Source organism: Trichechus manatus, unplaced genomic scaffold, assembly GCF_000243295.1.
Source record: "Trichechus manatus latirostris isolate Lorelei unplaced genomic scaffold, TriManLat1.0 scaffold00015, whole genome shotgun sequence".
Taxonomy (NCBI): Eukaryota; Metazoa; Chordata; class Mammalia; order Sirenia; family Trichechidae; genus Trichechus; species Trichechus manatus.
In genome coordinates, this window is record NW_004443951.1 from 17,455,065 (window position 1) to 17,471,887 (window position 16,823).

The window sequence follows — 16,823 nt, forward strand, 5'->3', positions numbered from 1 at the left end:
CCATGTAAATCAAAGAATGATTGCATTTTGTTTTAGGGATGCTTTACTAAAATTTGTCCCTCTTTTCAGAAAATCACATCTCCCATGGAAGCAACTGCCTTACTAGCTGTAGCATTGCCAACGACTCTACATCTAAGTCCCAGAATTCTGAGAACTCAGTATATATTCTTGTGTACTCCGGCCCAAATATTTATATATTGAATCTATTTTTTTAAATTATAATTAATTTTATTTCTTAATTTTGCAGTTAGGCAATATATTGATTTTTAAACGTTATGCACGTGGGTGGTTAAATTATCTATGGATTCCATTCCCGGATGATGGGGCAAGGGACAATAATCTATTATGATAAATTGCCCTTGTGGCTGGTGAAAGCCTGGAGCGGAGCGGTCCTCCGCGCGCTAGGGGCCGCTGTGGCGCCGCCCAGCCGCCGGGTCGCTCTCGCGTGGCCGCCCCGCCTCGGGCCCCCGGGCCGAGTGGGCGGGCACGGCTGCGCCCAGGTCGCGAGGCGCCCTTCGACCAGCAGCGCCCGGGGCGGGCGGGTATAAATGGAGCGGTGGCTCCCGCGGCCGCCTCTCTCCGCCCCGGGTCGCCGCTGCCTCCGTCGTTTTCGGGCCCAGCAGCCTGAAGAAAAAAAGAGAAAAAGATAAAAAAAAACCCGAAAACGCTTTAAAAATCTTAAAAAAAAAAAACGCGAATCCTCCTCGGAGCACCCGCAGGGAAGTCACTTTTGCACGCTTCCGGCCTGCCCCGCGCCCGCCGCCGCACTTTCGCGTCTGTCCGTCTCCGTCTGTTGGTCCGGTGGTGAGCAGCCCGTGCCCGCCCGCTGCCTGCCCCGGCCTGTCCTCGTCCACGCGTCACCGCTCTGACCCTCGCGCGTCCATCTGTTCTGCCCGCCGCCCGGCCCTACCCGTCCGCGCACGCCGCGTGGCAACCTCCGCGCCTGCCCGGCCCCGCCGGCAGCCCTCGTTCCCCGCGGGCCAGCCTCCCCGGCGCACCACGTGTCCGCGCTGCCCTTCGCGGAGCCCGGCGTGGGTGGCGGCTGCGCGCACGCACGCCTGCCTGGGGCTTGCCGAGTCGGCACCGACAAATATTTTTTCTCTTCTCCTGGCTGTTGTAATTTTAAACCGCCAGGAGCCCGAGGCCTATATTTATAGAGAAACGCGTGTCTTAAAGGCCGCTGTGGGCAGCATTTGGTTGCCTCTTGAAGAATTTTTCGAATTCTGAAGGGGATTCCCAATTATAATTTTTTTTTGGAAATTTGGAGGTTCAAACCAGGACAGCTAAAAATTACAAACTCCCAGGGAGGGCCATATTGTTTTGAGCGCCTTTTGTCTGAGGTTTTGCAGAGTCTCGTATGAGCTGCCCCTGAACTCCTGTTTTTCGTCTTCTGTGTATCTGAGCCTACTCCAGCGCCTCTTGGCTTCGCTCTTGCCACCTGTGAGCCGCCGCGCGAGCCACGGCTCAGAGAAGAGCCCCTTTTTGCTGTGGTGATCCCTAGAAGAAGTCCTCCTGGCGGGGCTCGGGGTGGTGGGGGGCGGGGAGATGAATGCTGCAGCCAGCAGCTACCCCATGGCCTCCCTGTACGTGGGTGACCTGCACTCGGACGTCACCGAGGCCATGCTGTACGAAAAGTTCAGTCCTGCGGGGCCTGTGCTATCCATCCGGGTCTGTCGCGATATGATCACCCGCCGCTCCCTAGGTTATGCCTACGTCAACTTCCAGCAGCCGGCTGACGGTGAGTAGAAGCTCTGCCCACAAAACTGAGCTCTCCCAGAACCCTGGGACTCATCTGGGCAAGTCCCTACCCCCATGGAGAGGGGCATCAAGACAGTATGTTGCCCCAAAAGCACCAGTAGTGGGGAGCCTGATGCAGGGGTTAAGAACACGGGGCTTGGCATTAGATGGCTGGAGTTGCTAGTATCATTTCCTAACTGGGTGACCTTGGGCTAATATGTGGTGGAGGTGGGGTTGGAAACCAGGAAGACTACATAAAGCGGATCAGAGTGAAGTCACTGTCACTCCGTTGTGTGTGTGGTCCTGCTCATTGGGGCTGGACTGTTAGACACCTGTCTGGTCAGTGGGCATGGGCTTGTGCCTCTCCCAGGCCTGCCAAAAAGCCAGGGCGATTGAAATACAATTCCCTGCAAAAATTTTAGATTGCAAAACTGCCGGCCCCTCCTCCACCCTTGCCTTATCCTGAGTCCTTTGAATTTTGTGCTGATAAGGGGTCTTCAGGGCAGATAGGAAGCCAGGGAGCAATTCTGGGCAGGGATGTGTATTAGTGCCACCAGGGTCGCATGTGCAGCCAGTGCCAGGTCAGCTCCCCAGTATGCATGTTTGCCACTGGGGCGGAGGAGTTCTTTGCTGAGAATGGTGACTGGTTTGTCTGGGAAAGTTCCACCTGAAGTTCCACTCGGTGGGAGGCTGGGGCTAGTGAGGATTATCACCTTCCCTCTGCACAGTGATTGACACTTCCACTTCAGGCCATCTGAAGGAAATAGGACTTATGTGAAGGAAAAGGAACAGCAATTGGAGGCTAAGTTGGGACTCCCAGTGCAGTGCTCTGCCCGCCCCAGATTGGAGCAGTGGAGAGGTATGCCTCAGGCGTGGCAGGAGTGAGGCAAGAGGAAACCTAATCAGGGGCTGCACGTGACGCCAGACTAAGAGGGAACAACTGCAGAGACCATTACTGGGAGAAACAAGCCATTCTATGGCAGAGTCCCCACTTTGTTAACTGTTCACGAGGCAGAGAGAGTGTAAGTTGCCCAGGAGGCAGCTGAGACCAGGGAATTGGACTTGTCCTCTGAGCTGAATTGTCTGTGGTCACAGGAGCACAAGGTAGCTTAGTGTGACCTTTTTAGGGGGGAGAGTAGTGGGTACATACACTAGCTGTGGCCTGCCTTCTTGGCTCTTCTGAACAAAAGTCCTGTCACTTAGAGATAGTAGCAGAAGCCATTGGTCAATGCGTCTGCCAACACATACCTCTGCAGGACCTCTCCCTGCTATAAATAAGACAGCCAGATTTGTCAGACTAAGCCGACTTGCCTTCTGCAGTGCTGACTTGAAATAGAGAGGAGTCGTGTTGAAATGGGCTTCTTTACTGCTAATTAGCGAAATAGTTTGGGGTCCCAGGCGTGGGTTTCAGATAATCCTCACAGCTGACTCTCCCGTACCTGGACATTTCCTGTTCTGTATCTCCACTTTCCATGCCTTCTAAGGAGGGTAGTTGGAAATAATGAGTGACAAGAGGATACTCCTTTGGATGACTGGACAGCTGAACTTATGGAGGGAAGAGGTTAAAGAAGTTGTTGCTGCGCAGCAGGAGAAAGCTCCCCCACTCTAGCCCTGTCTGAATCCCCTCATGAAGGAATTCCTAGGTGATGTCATTGTATTAGTGAAGTCACTGCTATGAGATTGTAGTGTTAGGTCTGGGTGTCCTTGTTGTTGCCAGTGAAGAAAAGTGTTCCTGGCTGGCAGCTTATGTTGCAAACATTGACTTTGTCGGCAAACCAAAGAAAGGTCCCAAGGCACTGGATGAAGAACTGTGATTGGGCACCTGGGCAGCTGAAATCCTGGAATTCCATAGAGCTCAGGTTAACTGTTCTAGCTGAGCAGATCAGACCAGATCCATTGCCATCGAGTCGATTCCGACTCATAGTGATCCTGTAGAACGGTAGAACTGCCCCACAGGGTTTCCAAGGAGCAGTTAGTGGATTCGAACTGTCGACCTTTTTGGTTAGCAGCCCTAGCATGCTGTAGCTGTTAACCACTGTGCTACCAGGGCTCCAGCTGAGCACCCCTCAAATGCCCAGGTTCAGAACACCTGAGAACCACTAGGGGCAGGGCTTAGCTGTACTGCTGGGCTAGGCACAAAGGTTTGGTGATATCATCCTTTTTTGTCCTAATAATGCGAGTCTTATAAATGATAAAACCTAGTCAAATGTGAGGTAAGTTTGAACTTGATGCCACAAGGCCATTTAGATTATCCTGCTTAACCCCCTTACCCAACAAGGACACAGACCTAGAAGGGATCAAGTCTTCCTGATTAGCTGGAACTTACTCTACCCTGAGTAACAGATTGGGCTAGAGAAATCTGATACCCGTTAATTTTAATAGTTGCCTTTTTATCAGAGTGATTACCTTGAAAAGACCTGGAGTAATTTGTGATAGTCACCTGCATGAGGATGAAGTTTTCTATTCCTCGACTGAAATATGTTTCTCTTACAGCTGAGCGGGCCCTGGACACCATGAACTTTGATGTGATTAAGGGAAAGCCAATCCGAATCATGTGGTCACAAAGGGATCCCTCTTTGAGAAAATCTGGTGTGGGAAACGTCTTCATCAAGAACTTGGACAAATCCATAGATAACAAGGCACTTTATGATACCTTTTCTGCTTTTGGAAACATTCTATCCTGCAAGGTAAACATTGATTAAATGATTTCAGCAGAACAAGTATTAAATCTTGAATATATGACAAATACCAGATGGGGGAGTCCTTTGGAATTGGGTGACAGAGGATGGTAATTTTCAAAATGCTGGAAATGACTCTGAATCTTACAAGTTCCCTGTTGATAATCTAGTGCCACAACTCAGCATAATCTGATGGGTGCTTTTGTGCCTTTATTCTTCTCTTGGCCTGAAAACTCCTTCCTGGTTTCCAGTTTTGGAAGGCCTCAAAAAATTTTCTGGAGGGGGAAGGAGGACCAGAGACATGTGTTTGGGCTCCAGGAAGTTTTACTTTTGATCATTTTAGAAGCAAACATTTTCCCTCTTCCCTCTCTACACACTTGTTCATGTGAAGTACTTTGTAAAACTGTTGTGGCGGTTATTTACATGTCTGACTCCCCCAAAACCCAGACCAAACCCGTTGCCATCGAGTCGATTCCGGCTCATAGCAATCCTGTAGGACAGAGTAGAACTACCCCATAGGGTTTCCAAGGCTGTAATCTTTACTGGAGCAGACTGCCACGTCTTTTTCCCATGGAGCAGCTGATGGGTTTGAACCATTGATCTTTTGGTTAGCAGCTGAGTGCTTAACCACTGTGCCACCACAGGTGTGTGTGTGTGTGTGTGTGTGTGTCTGAGTGTCTGACTTCACACTAGACCGAAATTCCATCATGGGCCTCATCTTTTTGCAGCACTGTGGTTAGCACCCGCTCTCTTAATGTTTTTTAATCAAAGTGAGTAAGAAAACATTTCGAATAGAAGCAGCCTGTTAGCTTCTGTTTGTAAATGGAGCATTTACTAGGTCCCTGCCACTGTGCTAAGTGTTTTACCTACTGCAGTCTGCTGCCTTTTGACCACGGATGGGCTAGAGACTTCTCAAAACACAGAAACCCCTGAATAGGAGACCATGAGGTTCTCGCGTCTCTGGAGCTGTCGCAGTGGTGCTAAAGTGTCCTGGCTTGTCTTTGATAGGTGGTGTGTGATGAGAACGGCTCTAAGGGTTATGCCTTTGTCCACTTCGAGACCCAAGAGGCCGCCGACAAGGCCATCGAGAAGATGAATGGCATGCTCCTCAATGACCGCAAAGTGTGAGTGTCCCAGTCCGGAGCAACAACCATCGCATGAGCCAGCCGTGGCCCCACCTCGGTATTAACTGGCACACACAAGGCGGCTACTGGTTCTCTCGGCCCAAGTGTGGCCTGCTCCTACCTCTCCACTCCAGGGCTGGTGAGTCTCCCTGCCCAAGCCATGGCAGCCCTTTTGACTCGCCAAGGTGGGCTTCCTGCCCACGCCATGGCCTGCCTGCCGCCTCTCCCTTAACGGCATTCGTCTATGGGTTTTGTGAGCATCTGCAATGGGGCTGGCTGGAAGGCAGCTCTAAGCCCACTCTGAGCAGGGGTCTTGGCCAGTGGCAGAGTGGAGAGGGCCCTGGACTGACCAGGAGCTGTATACTAGCCATGTGACCTTGGCCTTCCTATGACTCAAGTCTGTCCATGGGTGACTTGCCCGTCGTCGATGCCAAATTGATCCTCTGGAGCTCCGTTTCCTAACTTAGAACTCAGTGACCTTCTAATACAAAGCTGGCTCCACAGGAGTACTTAATTTGGTTACATTGAAAAGTCTTGCTGCAGAAGACACATCATAGCAGACCTTATTGCTTTGGTGTCATTATTGCAGAGTGGAGAGGGGGAATTTGACACTGCGGGGAGAGGAGATGGGACAGTAAGTCTCGTCATTAACAAACAAAAAATCGTTATCTGTCCTTTGTGCTGTTGAACAGATTAGGGGATGGGTTGTATTGATAAATGTCTATGTGCCCAGCAGTCAAGTGTTTCAAGGTGGGACTAGAAAGATTAAAAATTTTACAGTATGTGGATACATTTTCCTAGTAAATGTAAACAATGCCAGAAATGACTCAAATAAAACAGCAAAGGGTAGTTCTTAATTCACGCCAACAATCTCACTCCTCCCAGGATTAACCACTGTTAACAGTTTGGTTTGTATCCTTCCAGACCTTTTCTATGCATTTACATAGATGCACAGAAATGAACGTTTTAAAAACACGGTCTTCAGGTTCCTTCACAAAGGCAGTGTGATGTGGTAGGAGTAGCCCTGGTCTGAGCCAGGAGCCCTGGGACTGGTCCTTGCAGGAAAGTCCTGCCTCTCGCTTTCTGCTGGGGAGTTGGGGCATCTCTGAGCTTGCTCTTTTGTTGGTTGAATGGGGACTTGTGTTTTAACTTCTCCTGTAAGCGTTTAACTCACATTTCTTGGGGCCCGTGGAAATCATATTTGATCCTTCTGGGTGATCACTGGTTTTCATGGTTTCTTTTTAGGTTTGTGGGCAGATTTAAGTCACGCAAAGAGCGGGAAGCAGAGCTTGGAGCCAAAGCTAAGGAATTCACCAATGTTTATATCAAGAACTTTGGGGAAGAGGTGGATGATGAGAGTCTGAAAGAGCTGTTCAGCCAGTTTGGTAAGTCAGGGTCCTTTGCCCCACATGTCCCCTTTCATTGTCCACCAGATCTGGAATCCCATCTATTTTTACTTACTTAAGAGATGAAGGCATCCAGGCCCAGAAGTAAAATACCTTGCATGACAAAGATCACAAGGCAGATAGGAATAAACCTCGCGCCTTGTTGCTTGTCTTCTTCCTACCTCACTTCATCCCCAAGGCCCTCTCAGCTGCTTGGAATTAGTAGGCTAGGCATGGTGCCCTTCTCTGTCTTGGAGGCCATGGGTTCAGCAAGAGGTTGGCTTCAAGTGGGTTCCTAGAAGCGTTCTCTCCTACAGCTGTGGTAGAGAGATGGTGTTACTAATAGTTCTGTCCTTTGGTAATAGGTAAGACCCTAAGTGTCAAGGTGATGAGAGATCCCAGTGGGAAATCCAAAGGCTTTGGCTTTGTGAGTTACGAAAAACACGAAGATGCCAATAAGGTGAGAGTACCACCAGGGTTTGTAGGACGTAGCCCCCAGGGTGTGGGGGCAGGGCCTTATTAGCACACAGCAGAACCGAGCTGGAATGGTCTGAGTATCTAGTTGTGCCTGCCCAGTTACTGTGCTTTGGAATTATCTGTCTGAGAGATTCCATGTGTTAATAATCATTTATTTTCAAAGCACTTGGCACATACCTGTCGCCTCAGCTGTCAGCTGTCTAGCCCTGTGGGTTCAAAGAATAGGACAAGTGTGTGTTACTGCTCATAGGTGAGGGAACAAAGGCTCAGAGTTGCTGATTTGATTACTGGCAAAGTATTGTGTGCTAAGCCCTTGACCTATCTTATCTCACTTAATACCCACAAAAGAAACTGAGAAGTTTAGGGACAGCCAGATTATAAACCTGGGTTCATCTCTACCATGCTTGTATTTATACAGTACTGTTTTTTCCTATATTTGGACCAACAACCCACTTAAATATTAATCCCACTTACAGATGAGGAAGTTTGGATTTGTTTATCACACTTCAGAGATAGAATGAAATAAGTTATTGGCCCTATAGGAAAGATTTCTTTCCCCCCCGAATAGCTGGTGGGATTTCTAGACCTCCAGAGCAACTCCAGACCCCCTGCTTTTATTCACATCTCGATTTAAAGACATGCATTTTCTCTCTAGGCTGTGGAAGAGATGAATGGCAAAGAAATCAGTGGGAAAGTCATCTTCGTAGGCCGTGCACAGAAGAAGGTTGAACGGCAGGCTGAGTTAAAACGGAAATTTGAGCAGCTGAAACAGGAGCGAATTAGTCGGTATCAGGTGAGAGGTGGTCTTGGCCCAGCCCGGCCTACCGACAGGAGATTTACTATGAAATATTTGCAAAGCACCTCTATGTTTAGCAGGTGTTCTCTGGGGATTTGGAGTCTGCTCTTCCTAGCCTTTCTCCCAAGAGTGTCAGGTTTAAAAGAGTACACCTATCAGATATGGCGGTGGTTATAGAACAGGGACAAAAAGAGGAGTCTCAGCCTGTTGCTCCTAGACATACGGGCCCCTTTTACTTAAATACCAAAAAACAACCTGTTGCCATGGAGTTGAATCTGACCAGATAGCTGCCCCATAGGGTTTCCAAGGAGCGGTTGATGGATTCGAATTGCCGACCTTTTCGTTAGCAGCCGGGCTCTTAACCACTGCGCCACCAGGGCTCCTTCACTTAAATAGCACTCCTTTATTTGGAATGGTGGCAAGGACCCTGCTGGGGTGAAAGGAAGACTAGGTCAACCAGAGCAGCTGTGGGGAAAGACAATGTCCGACTGCACTGATGGTCATGTCAGAGTCTTAGGGCCATGGTTTCTTAACTTCGAGCCTGCAGGGCTTGTTAACATATGGATCACTGGGCCCTAGCCCCAGAGTTGCTGATTCATTAGGTTTGGGGTCTGGCCTGAGAATTTGTATTTCTAACAAGTTCCCAGTGATACTGATGCTGCTGGTCTGGTGACCACACTTTGACCACCAGTCTTAGGGGATATATAGGTTACAGGAGTGCAATTAACAGTGCTCCTTCTCTTTCAGGGGGTGAATCTTTACATAAAGAACTTGGATGACACCATTGATGATGAGAAGTTAAGGAAAGAGTTTTCTCCTTTTGGGTCAATCACAAGCGCCAAGGTATTCTAATACTGAGATCTGGGGACTGAAAGCAGAGAAGTAGTATTCTATTAGAGGTTGATAGGCATTTGTCATTTTCTTGAAGGAACAGGATCTAAATTGTGCTCTGCTGGGAGTAGCTACCACGTTACTCTGGCAGACTTGTTGCCTTCAGTTACTCTTCTGTGCGTGCACTGGAGAAGGACATTTCCGTAAGTCAGCATCGCACTGTCTCCCGAGTACCGGCTGTGGAGATGGATCTGACCTGTCCGCTCCTTGCTCACCCCCTAGAGCACCTGAATCTTTCCCATTCTTCGCTGCCTCGTGCTGGTGTGGGGACAGACGGTGCTACAGCACGGGCAGAGGAAATCCAGACGGGTTGTTTCCATTTGTCTTGGGGCCTGTCTCTACACCTTTGCCACACTCTCCTCCCTGAGAAGGAAGGGCTTTTGAGGACTTTGGAGCTGGGTTGGGAACTCCCACTTGGTCTAAGAAGGACAAGTGGGGTGGAAAGTTTGTTTTTCCGTGTTGTTTTGCAACGTGCAGCGTTGCCTGATTGTCTTTGATACCCATATCAACTGAGTTCGCAGGGTGACTACTCCATTCTAAAGGTAAGGAATTGGAGTCCTTGAGCAAGAGAAAGGTGGTTACATGAGGATAGTGTACTGGGTGTCCTTGACATTTGGGAGTGTGACAGAAACTGATGGCATCTGAAAGTTTCGGGTCATGGCCTGATGCAGTGCTAGTCCTGCACCACGCCTGGCCTTCTAAGGTGCAGCAGACTTCCTGAAGTCCTTCAGGTGAAGAAGAAGGCTGGGGTGGGCTGGTAAAGGTGCCTCAGCCCTTATCGACGCGGGCTCAGAACCTGGGGCTGTTGTAGAAAGAAAGGTTATCAGCTGCAGTAGGGGGCGTTGACTAGAAGCACAAGCCAATCCTGTGGGCTTCCCCCAGTTCCTCACCCCTCCTGCTTACCACCTCCTTGACTGGCCTCCCCTCAGTGCAGCGAGTGATAGTCTTTCCTTGCTTATTAGCATAGTAGTCTAGCTGGCATTTGCAAGAAGAGAGCAAAAGAGCCATATTGTAATCAACACCATTTTCAAGAACATTGTGTTGCATTATTTTCACAAACCTTACTGGCCCATCTCACCACTTGGTAGAGTTGTTGAGCTGATATGTGTCTTTAGGTTCATGTCCTCAGCTTCAAGATACTCTCCAAGCAGTGAGCTAAGACAAACGAAATGATGCTAAGTACACATTCATTGTGCTTTCAGTGCTTCTAGGAGGTAGGTCAGGGAAAGCCATCAATTTTTCAGGTGAGGAAAAAAGCCATTAGTGAGTGACTAACTCTATGTTGAAAAAGATTACCTGAACCAGTAGACCTGTGGCTTTGTGGCTGTTTGCCTTATTGAGAGTATGACGTGGAAATTGAGGCTCGAGAGAGCGCACATGAGTGATTTGTCAAGGTTGTACAGCTTGGTAAAAGCAGAGCTGGGACTAGAACCCAGGCTGCCGGTCTTCCAGCTGGTGGTCTTCCTGCTTTGTTGTTCCCATTGAATTAGTGGTGGCACCCATTGGTGACTCTAGAGTTCCATAACTCCTGCCCGCATGTGATATTTCAAAAGCGTATCCTAATGTTGCTAAGAGCTGGGAGAAGTTTTGTTCACCAAGGTCTCAAGCAGATGAGTTCTACAATTGTTTGACACTAATGTCAAGAGCTCTTGTGGATATCTGGAGTGTGGGATAGCTATCTTTCTAGGTATCAGGAAACGTATTTTGTGTTCCTGGTTCAACCACTAACTGTATCATAGCATCTGGGAACCTCAGAATCACCTGGAATGCCTAGGTTCTGCCCTCAGAGGTTGTAACTTAATTGGTCTAGAGTACGTCCTGGGTCAAAGTTGAGAATCCCTGACCCAGACATGGAACTCTTGCAACAGAACCCAGATTTTCTAGCTCTTCTGAAATAACTGCCTTTCCAATCCCCCCAGTACGTATACAGCTTTTTCTTAAGTAGCTGCTCTTGTTTTGTAGGTGATGCTGGAGGATGGAAGAAGCAAAGGGTTTGGCTTCGTCTGCTTCTCATCTCCCGAAGAGGCAACCAAAGCAGTCACTGAGATGAATGGACGCATTGTGGGCTCTAAGCCATTGTACGTCGCCCTGGCCCAGAGGAAGGAAGAGAGAAAGGCTCACCTGACCAACCAGTATATGCAGCGGGTGGCAGGAATGAGAACGCTCCCTGCCAGTGCCATCTTAAATCAGTTTCAGCCTGCAGCTGGTGGCTACTTCGTGCCAGCGGTTCCACAGGTGGGTCTGCTGGACACTCATGGCTCTTTGTAACCTGCCCACTGACTGCTCCTGGAGCCTGCAGTGGTTGAGGGGAGAGTGATTTTTGCATATTTGACTCTTAGAATGTCAGTAAGGATTTCTCAAATACAATGAGGAGGGACTTTTCCATGGGGTCGGTCTCTCTCTCTCTCTCTTGCTTGCGAGTGAGCACGCAAGTGAGGCACACACTTGCAGACACAGGCAGGATAAGACAGTCCCCTCTAACTGAACCCACAGCAGAGAGCCTCTATTCTGAATAAATAGCCCGAAGCTTGGTAGTGAACTCTAGTGTGGATTCAGATCCTTAAAGTAAAAGGGCTTGGGTGTTGTTCTGTTACAGGCTCAGGGAAGACCTCCGTATTACACACCTAACCAACTAGCACAGATGAGGCCTAATCCACGCTGGCAGCAAGGTGGGAGACCTCAAGGTAGGTGGTGGGGAACAATTGACTTCATCACCTGGGATATAACTATCCTGGGATCCCCTGTCTTTCCTACTTGCAGCCTCCCAGGGAAATGTGTTTTAAGAAAGGAAAATGCCTAGGTCCTACCCTCAGAGGCTTGTCAGTGATGTGCAATTTTTTTTTTTTTTGGTCTTTTTCACCAGGCTTCCAAGGAATGCCAAGTGCTATACGCCAGTCTGGGCCTCGTCCAACTCTTCGCCATCTGGCTCCAACTGGTAATGCTCCGGCCTCTCGTGGCCTCCCTACTACCACTCAGAGAGTCGGTGAGCAAACTGGCCTTGAAGTATTGCCCGGGGAGGGAGTCAAGATGACTGGGCTCAGCCTAGTCAGTGTTTTTCCGAGTCCTGGTTCTGTAATTTTGGTTGTGTGCTTAGGTAGGTACTTCAGGTGCAGAGAGGTTCTAGGAGTGTTGCTTTAACATCTCTGTGCTCATCGGTGACTCACATGTGAAAAAGATGGATTGTAGAGGTTTGCTAGCTGGATGACTATGGAGACAGTGTTCTTTCAGGGCCTTCAAGGAAACTGCTTTTTACAGACTGTATTGTGTTTTCTGAGATGTGAAAATAGTTGTATGTCATTGGCTGGCTCTTCTGAGTAGCAGTAGTGGCCCCGTGTGTGATGTGTTGTGTGAACATGCTTTGGAATTGCTCCTTCCGTGGGACGTGGCCAGTTGGACATCTGCCGCCAACACTGATGTGCATTTGCTGGTCTGTTGTAGGGTCTGAGTGCCCGGACCGCTTGGCTATGGACTTTGGTGGGGCTGGTGCCGCCCAGCAAGGGCTGACTGACAGCTGCCAGTCTGGAGGTGGTATTGGATGCACACAGATGGGGAAAGCTGGGATTTTACGGGTCTTTGCTCAGACTGATGGGCTTTAATTTTATTTGTTTTTTTCCTAAGGTGTTCCCCCAGCCGTGCAGAACTTAGCACCTCGGGCTGCCGTTGCTGCTGCTGCTCCTCGGGCTGTGGCACCATACAAATATGCCTCCAGCGTCCGCAGTCCTCATCCTGTGATGCAGCCACTGCAGGTGAGGTCCACCACGCAGAATGCACAAGAATTTTCCCACTTGCACTTGATTTGAACGATGCTTTGCTTTGATTCCTTCAGCAGGTTTTAGGTGTCGCTGTGCGTCAGCGTGCTGTGCCCTGTGGTGGATTCATCAAGCACTGTCTCTGCCCTTGAGGGAGAGAAGGGGCTTGAAAAAGTAAACACAGATATAAATGCAAATTGTTCTGGTGCTTCTTTGTATTTTTATGGTGTGTTTGTGTGTGTGTGTGTGGATGTGTATACATACATACACACACATACACACACATACACACAAATGTTCACCTTTTTGAGCTTCCAGATCAAGTTCATATCCATTGGCCTATTTGATCCTTAGCTGCTCTGCAACGACAGGTACATTAAGGCAGAAAAGACTGCAGCCTCACAAATGAGAGTTTCAGCTTCAGATCTTAGATTTTCTAAGCTGAAACTTGCTGTCACTAGAGATGTGCCCTTCAAGGCAAGCCAGGATGTGACTAATTTGTCTCAGGGCTCAGAAGTTTGCTTTGAGGGGCCGCATCCAGGCTTCAAGCCCATCAGCTGCTTAATAGAGTCTTCTTTAACTCTCCTGTCCCAAATATTCTAAGTTTGAGATTTTCCAGAACTTAATGTTATGTAACAGTATCTTTTGCCTACAAGGCCCTACTTTTAGTACTGCCATTGGCGTTGACATCTAATGTCAATGAAACATTTGAAAAAGGTACAGGAGAGGTGATGTGGGTTGTAATGGTAAATGTTTTGATATTCACACACTTTGAGTTAGTGTCTTCTGGGAATCCATCCTAAAGGAATGCTCTCATTTTCAGGAAAAGGCTACACAGATATACAAATGTTCTCTGTAACCTTATTTAAGAAGGCTTTAAGTTCTTTAGGAACCTTGGGTAAATTAAGTGAAATAATGTCAGGGAATCCTTGCGTGGCATTGTAGGTTTATTAATTTTACCTTCCCTTATAATGGCATACCATTTTCACTGTAGTCGACCCTACACTTCTTAATCCCCTAGGACTGAAATTAGTTCCTTGAGAGCAAAGAATGCTGCATAGTAGCCATTCAGATGTTGGCTAGTTGGGCTGTGCTGACCTCCACCATCGTGAAGGGTGTTCTTTCCTTCATTGCTAACCTGCTGCCCCACCTGGTTCCAGGCCCCACAGCCTGCAGTCCATGTGCAGGGACAGGAGCCCCTGACCGCCTCCATGCTGGCCGCAGCACCCCCGCAGGAGCAGAAGCAGATGCTGGGTGAGTGACCCGTGGACTTGCAGAAGAGGGGCCCAGACCTGGTATTGGCCTGGATTCCAGCACCCGCTCTTGACTGATTAGACCTGATTTTTTATAAATATCCTTCCCACAGGAGAACGTTTGTTCCCACTCATCCAAACGATGCATTCAAACTTAGCTGGAAAGATAACGGGGATGCTGCTGGAGATCGACAACTCTGAGCTGCTGCACATGCTGGAGTCTCCCGAGTCTCTCCGCTCCAAGGTGAGCTGGTGCTTGGGCTTGGGGCTTTAGCTGGCCCAGCTCCAGAGGGTGAGGGAGGGACACTTGGGCGGCAGCGAGAAGACTCCTCATACCTATTAATTTGGGGCCTGCTTCACAGTAGTTAAGTGATATATGGCTGCTAACCAAAAGGTCAGCAGTTCGAATCCACCAGCCGCTGGGAAACCCTATGGGGCAGTTCTGCTCTGTCCTATAGGGTCGCTATGAGTTGGAATTGACTTGGCGGCAGTGGGCTTGGTTTGGTTTTTGGTGGGTATAAGGAGCCCTGGTGGCACTGTGGTTAAGCATTCTGGCTGCTAACTGAAAGATAAGCAGTTTGAACCCTCCAGCCACTCTGTTGGGAGAAAGATGCGGCACCCTGCTTCGGTAAAGATTATAGCCGTGGAAACCCCATGGGGCAGTTCTCCTCTGTCCTGTAGAGTTGCTATGAGTTGGAATTTTCTATGGGTATTTGGGAAAGCATTTGGTACCAGGAGAAGCTCAGAGATCATCTCTATGGTTGGCTCTTATCCATCACTGTGCCTGGGCACCAGGGTGAGCCAGGGGGCTGTCCTCAGATGCCACCGACCCACTGGTGATTTCTCACAGGTGGATGAAGCTGTGGCGGTTCTACAGGCTCATCATGCCAAGAAAGAAGCTGCCCAGAAGGTGGGCGCTGTTGCTGCTGCTACCTCTTAGACAAGGAAAAACCGTATGTTTGGGTATTCTCATTTTGTAGAATGGCTTTGATTTGTGACTATCTTCCTAAAAGAATGGGAGTATTATATAGAGCTACTGATTTATAAATTGACAGGCTGTAACCTGGGCTTTTTCTGTTATGTAGAAAAGAGTAGTACAGGTTGTGAATCATAAGGAATAAACGAACAGTTTTCTCTGTAAAGATCACCTCGTCATATATCCTTCTCGAGAGTGACCTTGTTGGTCTAGAATAGCGATGGGTCATAAAAGGTGTCTCGTATCAGATCTGTAAGCCTTGGTTCTATGAGCATTATTTTCCTGGGGTTTGCCTGAGCTTGATGAGGACTGCTTAGCTCTGGGAACACAAAGGGCACAGGCCTTGGCATCAAGGATCTCAATCTAGTGAGAGACAGACACACACACATCTGGCTTGTGTGTTCCAGTCTGAACTTCTGGATTTGGGAGGCTGCAGCCTCTGCCTGCAGGGGCTTAGGTGAGTGAAGTTTAACAAGGACTGGTGGCTGCCTCCAGATGGAAAAAGCGGGAGGAACCAAATGAACAAAGGCAAGGAGGTGGGGGAAAAGCATGCAAGGGCCAGAGCCGGTATGGTGGTGGGCGTGACTTGGGCTAGGCATGGCCTTCTTGTCAGAGGCTCTAGGAGCTCCGTCATTAGAAGCATGAGCGAGAGAACAGGATGGCAGGCGGGGTGGGATGGGCCATAGGACTGTAGCTAGTTTCTAGATCAGTGGTTCTGGATCCACTGGACATATGACAATGTCTACAGACTTGGTTGTCACAACTGGGGACATATTACTGGCATGTTCAGGCCAGGGATGCTGCTAACTTGGCACAACACACAGGACATCCTTTACAACGAAGAATTACGCAGCCCAAAGTGTGTCAGTAGCACTGAGGTTGAGACACCTCGGTCTGTTCTGGGGATACCTTATTTTATCAGTTAGAGATTTCAGTGAGTTGTTATTCCTTAAAAGCAATTCTTTTGATTACGTATTTATGTTGGTGCTCTTCATTTCAGGATTCAAAAGCCAAATAACCCCTCGTGGATTTCAGCTCAAGTTTGAAGAACTTCCTAGCTTGTCCTATGGACCTCAACATCAAGAACCACAAATTGCAAATTTAATAGGTCATTTTGTATCAAAAGGTCAATTATGAAACACCTAGAATTTTTCAATTAAACGAACATATTCTCTGGGTTCTGCCGTAGCCCAGGTAACGTTAACTTTTTTTTCTATTGTGGGTTTTGATTTCTTTCCCTCAGAAATTGGTTTTATTTGATGTACCCAAGTCTTAAGTTTCTCAATAAAGAAAAAAACCTCCACGAAACTGTCTGTCTTCTGCATGTTATGCCAACCACACAGCTGTATTCTATAAATCCCAGTTTTCAGTGGAAGAAATTTTAGAAGTGTAAACAGGATCAAATGAACTTATGTATAGTTTATTATCTTTTACTGAGTCTTACAGGCAGCCAGTTTTGGGTTAACAAGGTATCCAGAACTGTTAAATATGATCCTGTCCCATTGTATTCTGTTATGGTAAGAACTTTATACTGGCCTCATTTAACAGGGAACAGAAGCCTGGTGTGGTCAGAGTAGACTTTGGGACTGGCTCTGAAAATTTAGGGGTACAGAGTGGGGCTGGCCCAGGGACATGAGGTGAGGTCCTCAGAATCCAGGCTTGTTAGTTGGAGTATGTTGGTTGGGGTTTGTCCAAAATCCAAAAATCAGACCCACTTTGATTCCTTCTCATAGTGATCCTATAGGACAGAGTAGAAC

At 48.4% G+C, this 16,823-nt stretch overlaps 1 protein-coding gene and 1 non-coding gene across 5 annotated transcripts; both read left to right on the top strand.

Annotated features, from left to right (window-relative positions):
* Window positions 1-1,066: 1,066 nt before the first annotated feature.
* Window positions 1,067-16,500, top strand: PABPC4 (poly(A) binding protein cytoplasmic 4). 4 transcript variants are annotated; one of them, XM_004371906.3, is made up of 16 exons: window positions 1,067-1,738; window positions 4,231-4,424; window positions 5,424-5,539; window positions 6,785-6,924; window positions 7,290-7,384; window positions 8,057-8,194; window positions 8,945-9,040; window positions 11,051-11,323; window positions 11,685-11,772; window positions 11,952-12,071; window positions 12,527-12,613; window positions 12,707-12,834; window positions 13,998-14,091; window positions 14,204-14,334; window positions 14,941-15,043; window positions 16,067-16,377. In XM_004371906.3, the coding sequence occupies exons 1-15, from the start codon at window positions 1,546-1,548 to the stop codon at window positions 15,028-15,030; spliced, it is 1,983 nt and encodes a 660-aa protein (XP_004371963.1). In that variant the 5' UTR covers window positions 1,067-1,545; the 3' UTR covers window positions 15,031-15,043; window positions 16,067-16,377. The 4 variants fall into 4 exon arrangements, 3 of the variants coding, with proteins under 3 accessions (XP_004371963.1, XP_023582963.1, XP_023582964.1); XM_023727195.1 differs by having other exon boundaries at window positions 1,546-1,738; window positions 14,941-15,000; window positions 16,067-16,500; XM_023727196.1 differs by lacking the exon at window positions 12,527-12,613 and having other exon boundaries at window positions 1,546-1,738; window positions 16,067-16,493.
* Window positions 9,312-9,445, top strand: LOC111819688 (small nucleolar RNA SNORA55). Its single transcript, XR_002823270.1, has one exon. It is a non-coding gene; the product is annotated as a small nucleolar RNA SNORA55 (small nucleolar RNA).
* Window positions 16,501-16,823: the final 323 nt, after the last annotated feature.

Excerpts from the sequence above, each read along its gene's own strand:
- PABPC4 (XM_004371906.3), top strand. The coding sequence starts at position 1,546 with ATGAATGCTGCAGCCAGCAGCTACCCCATGGCCTCCCTGTACGTGGGT. Across the intron at positions 4,425-5,423 it reads GAAACATTCTATCCTGCAAG|GTGGTGTGTGATGAGAACGG; the intron begins GTAAACATTGAT and ends TGTCTTTGATAG. Across the intron at positions 11,324-11,684 it reads TCGTGCCAGCGGTTCCACAG|GCTCAGGGAAGACCTCCGTA; the intron begins GTGGGTCTGCTG and ends GTTCTGTTACAG.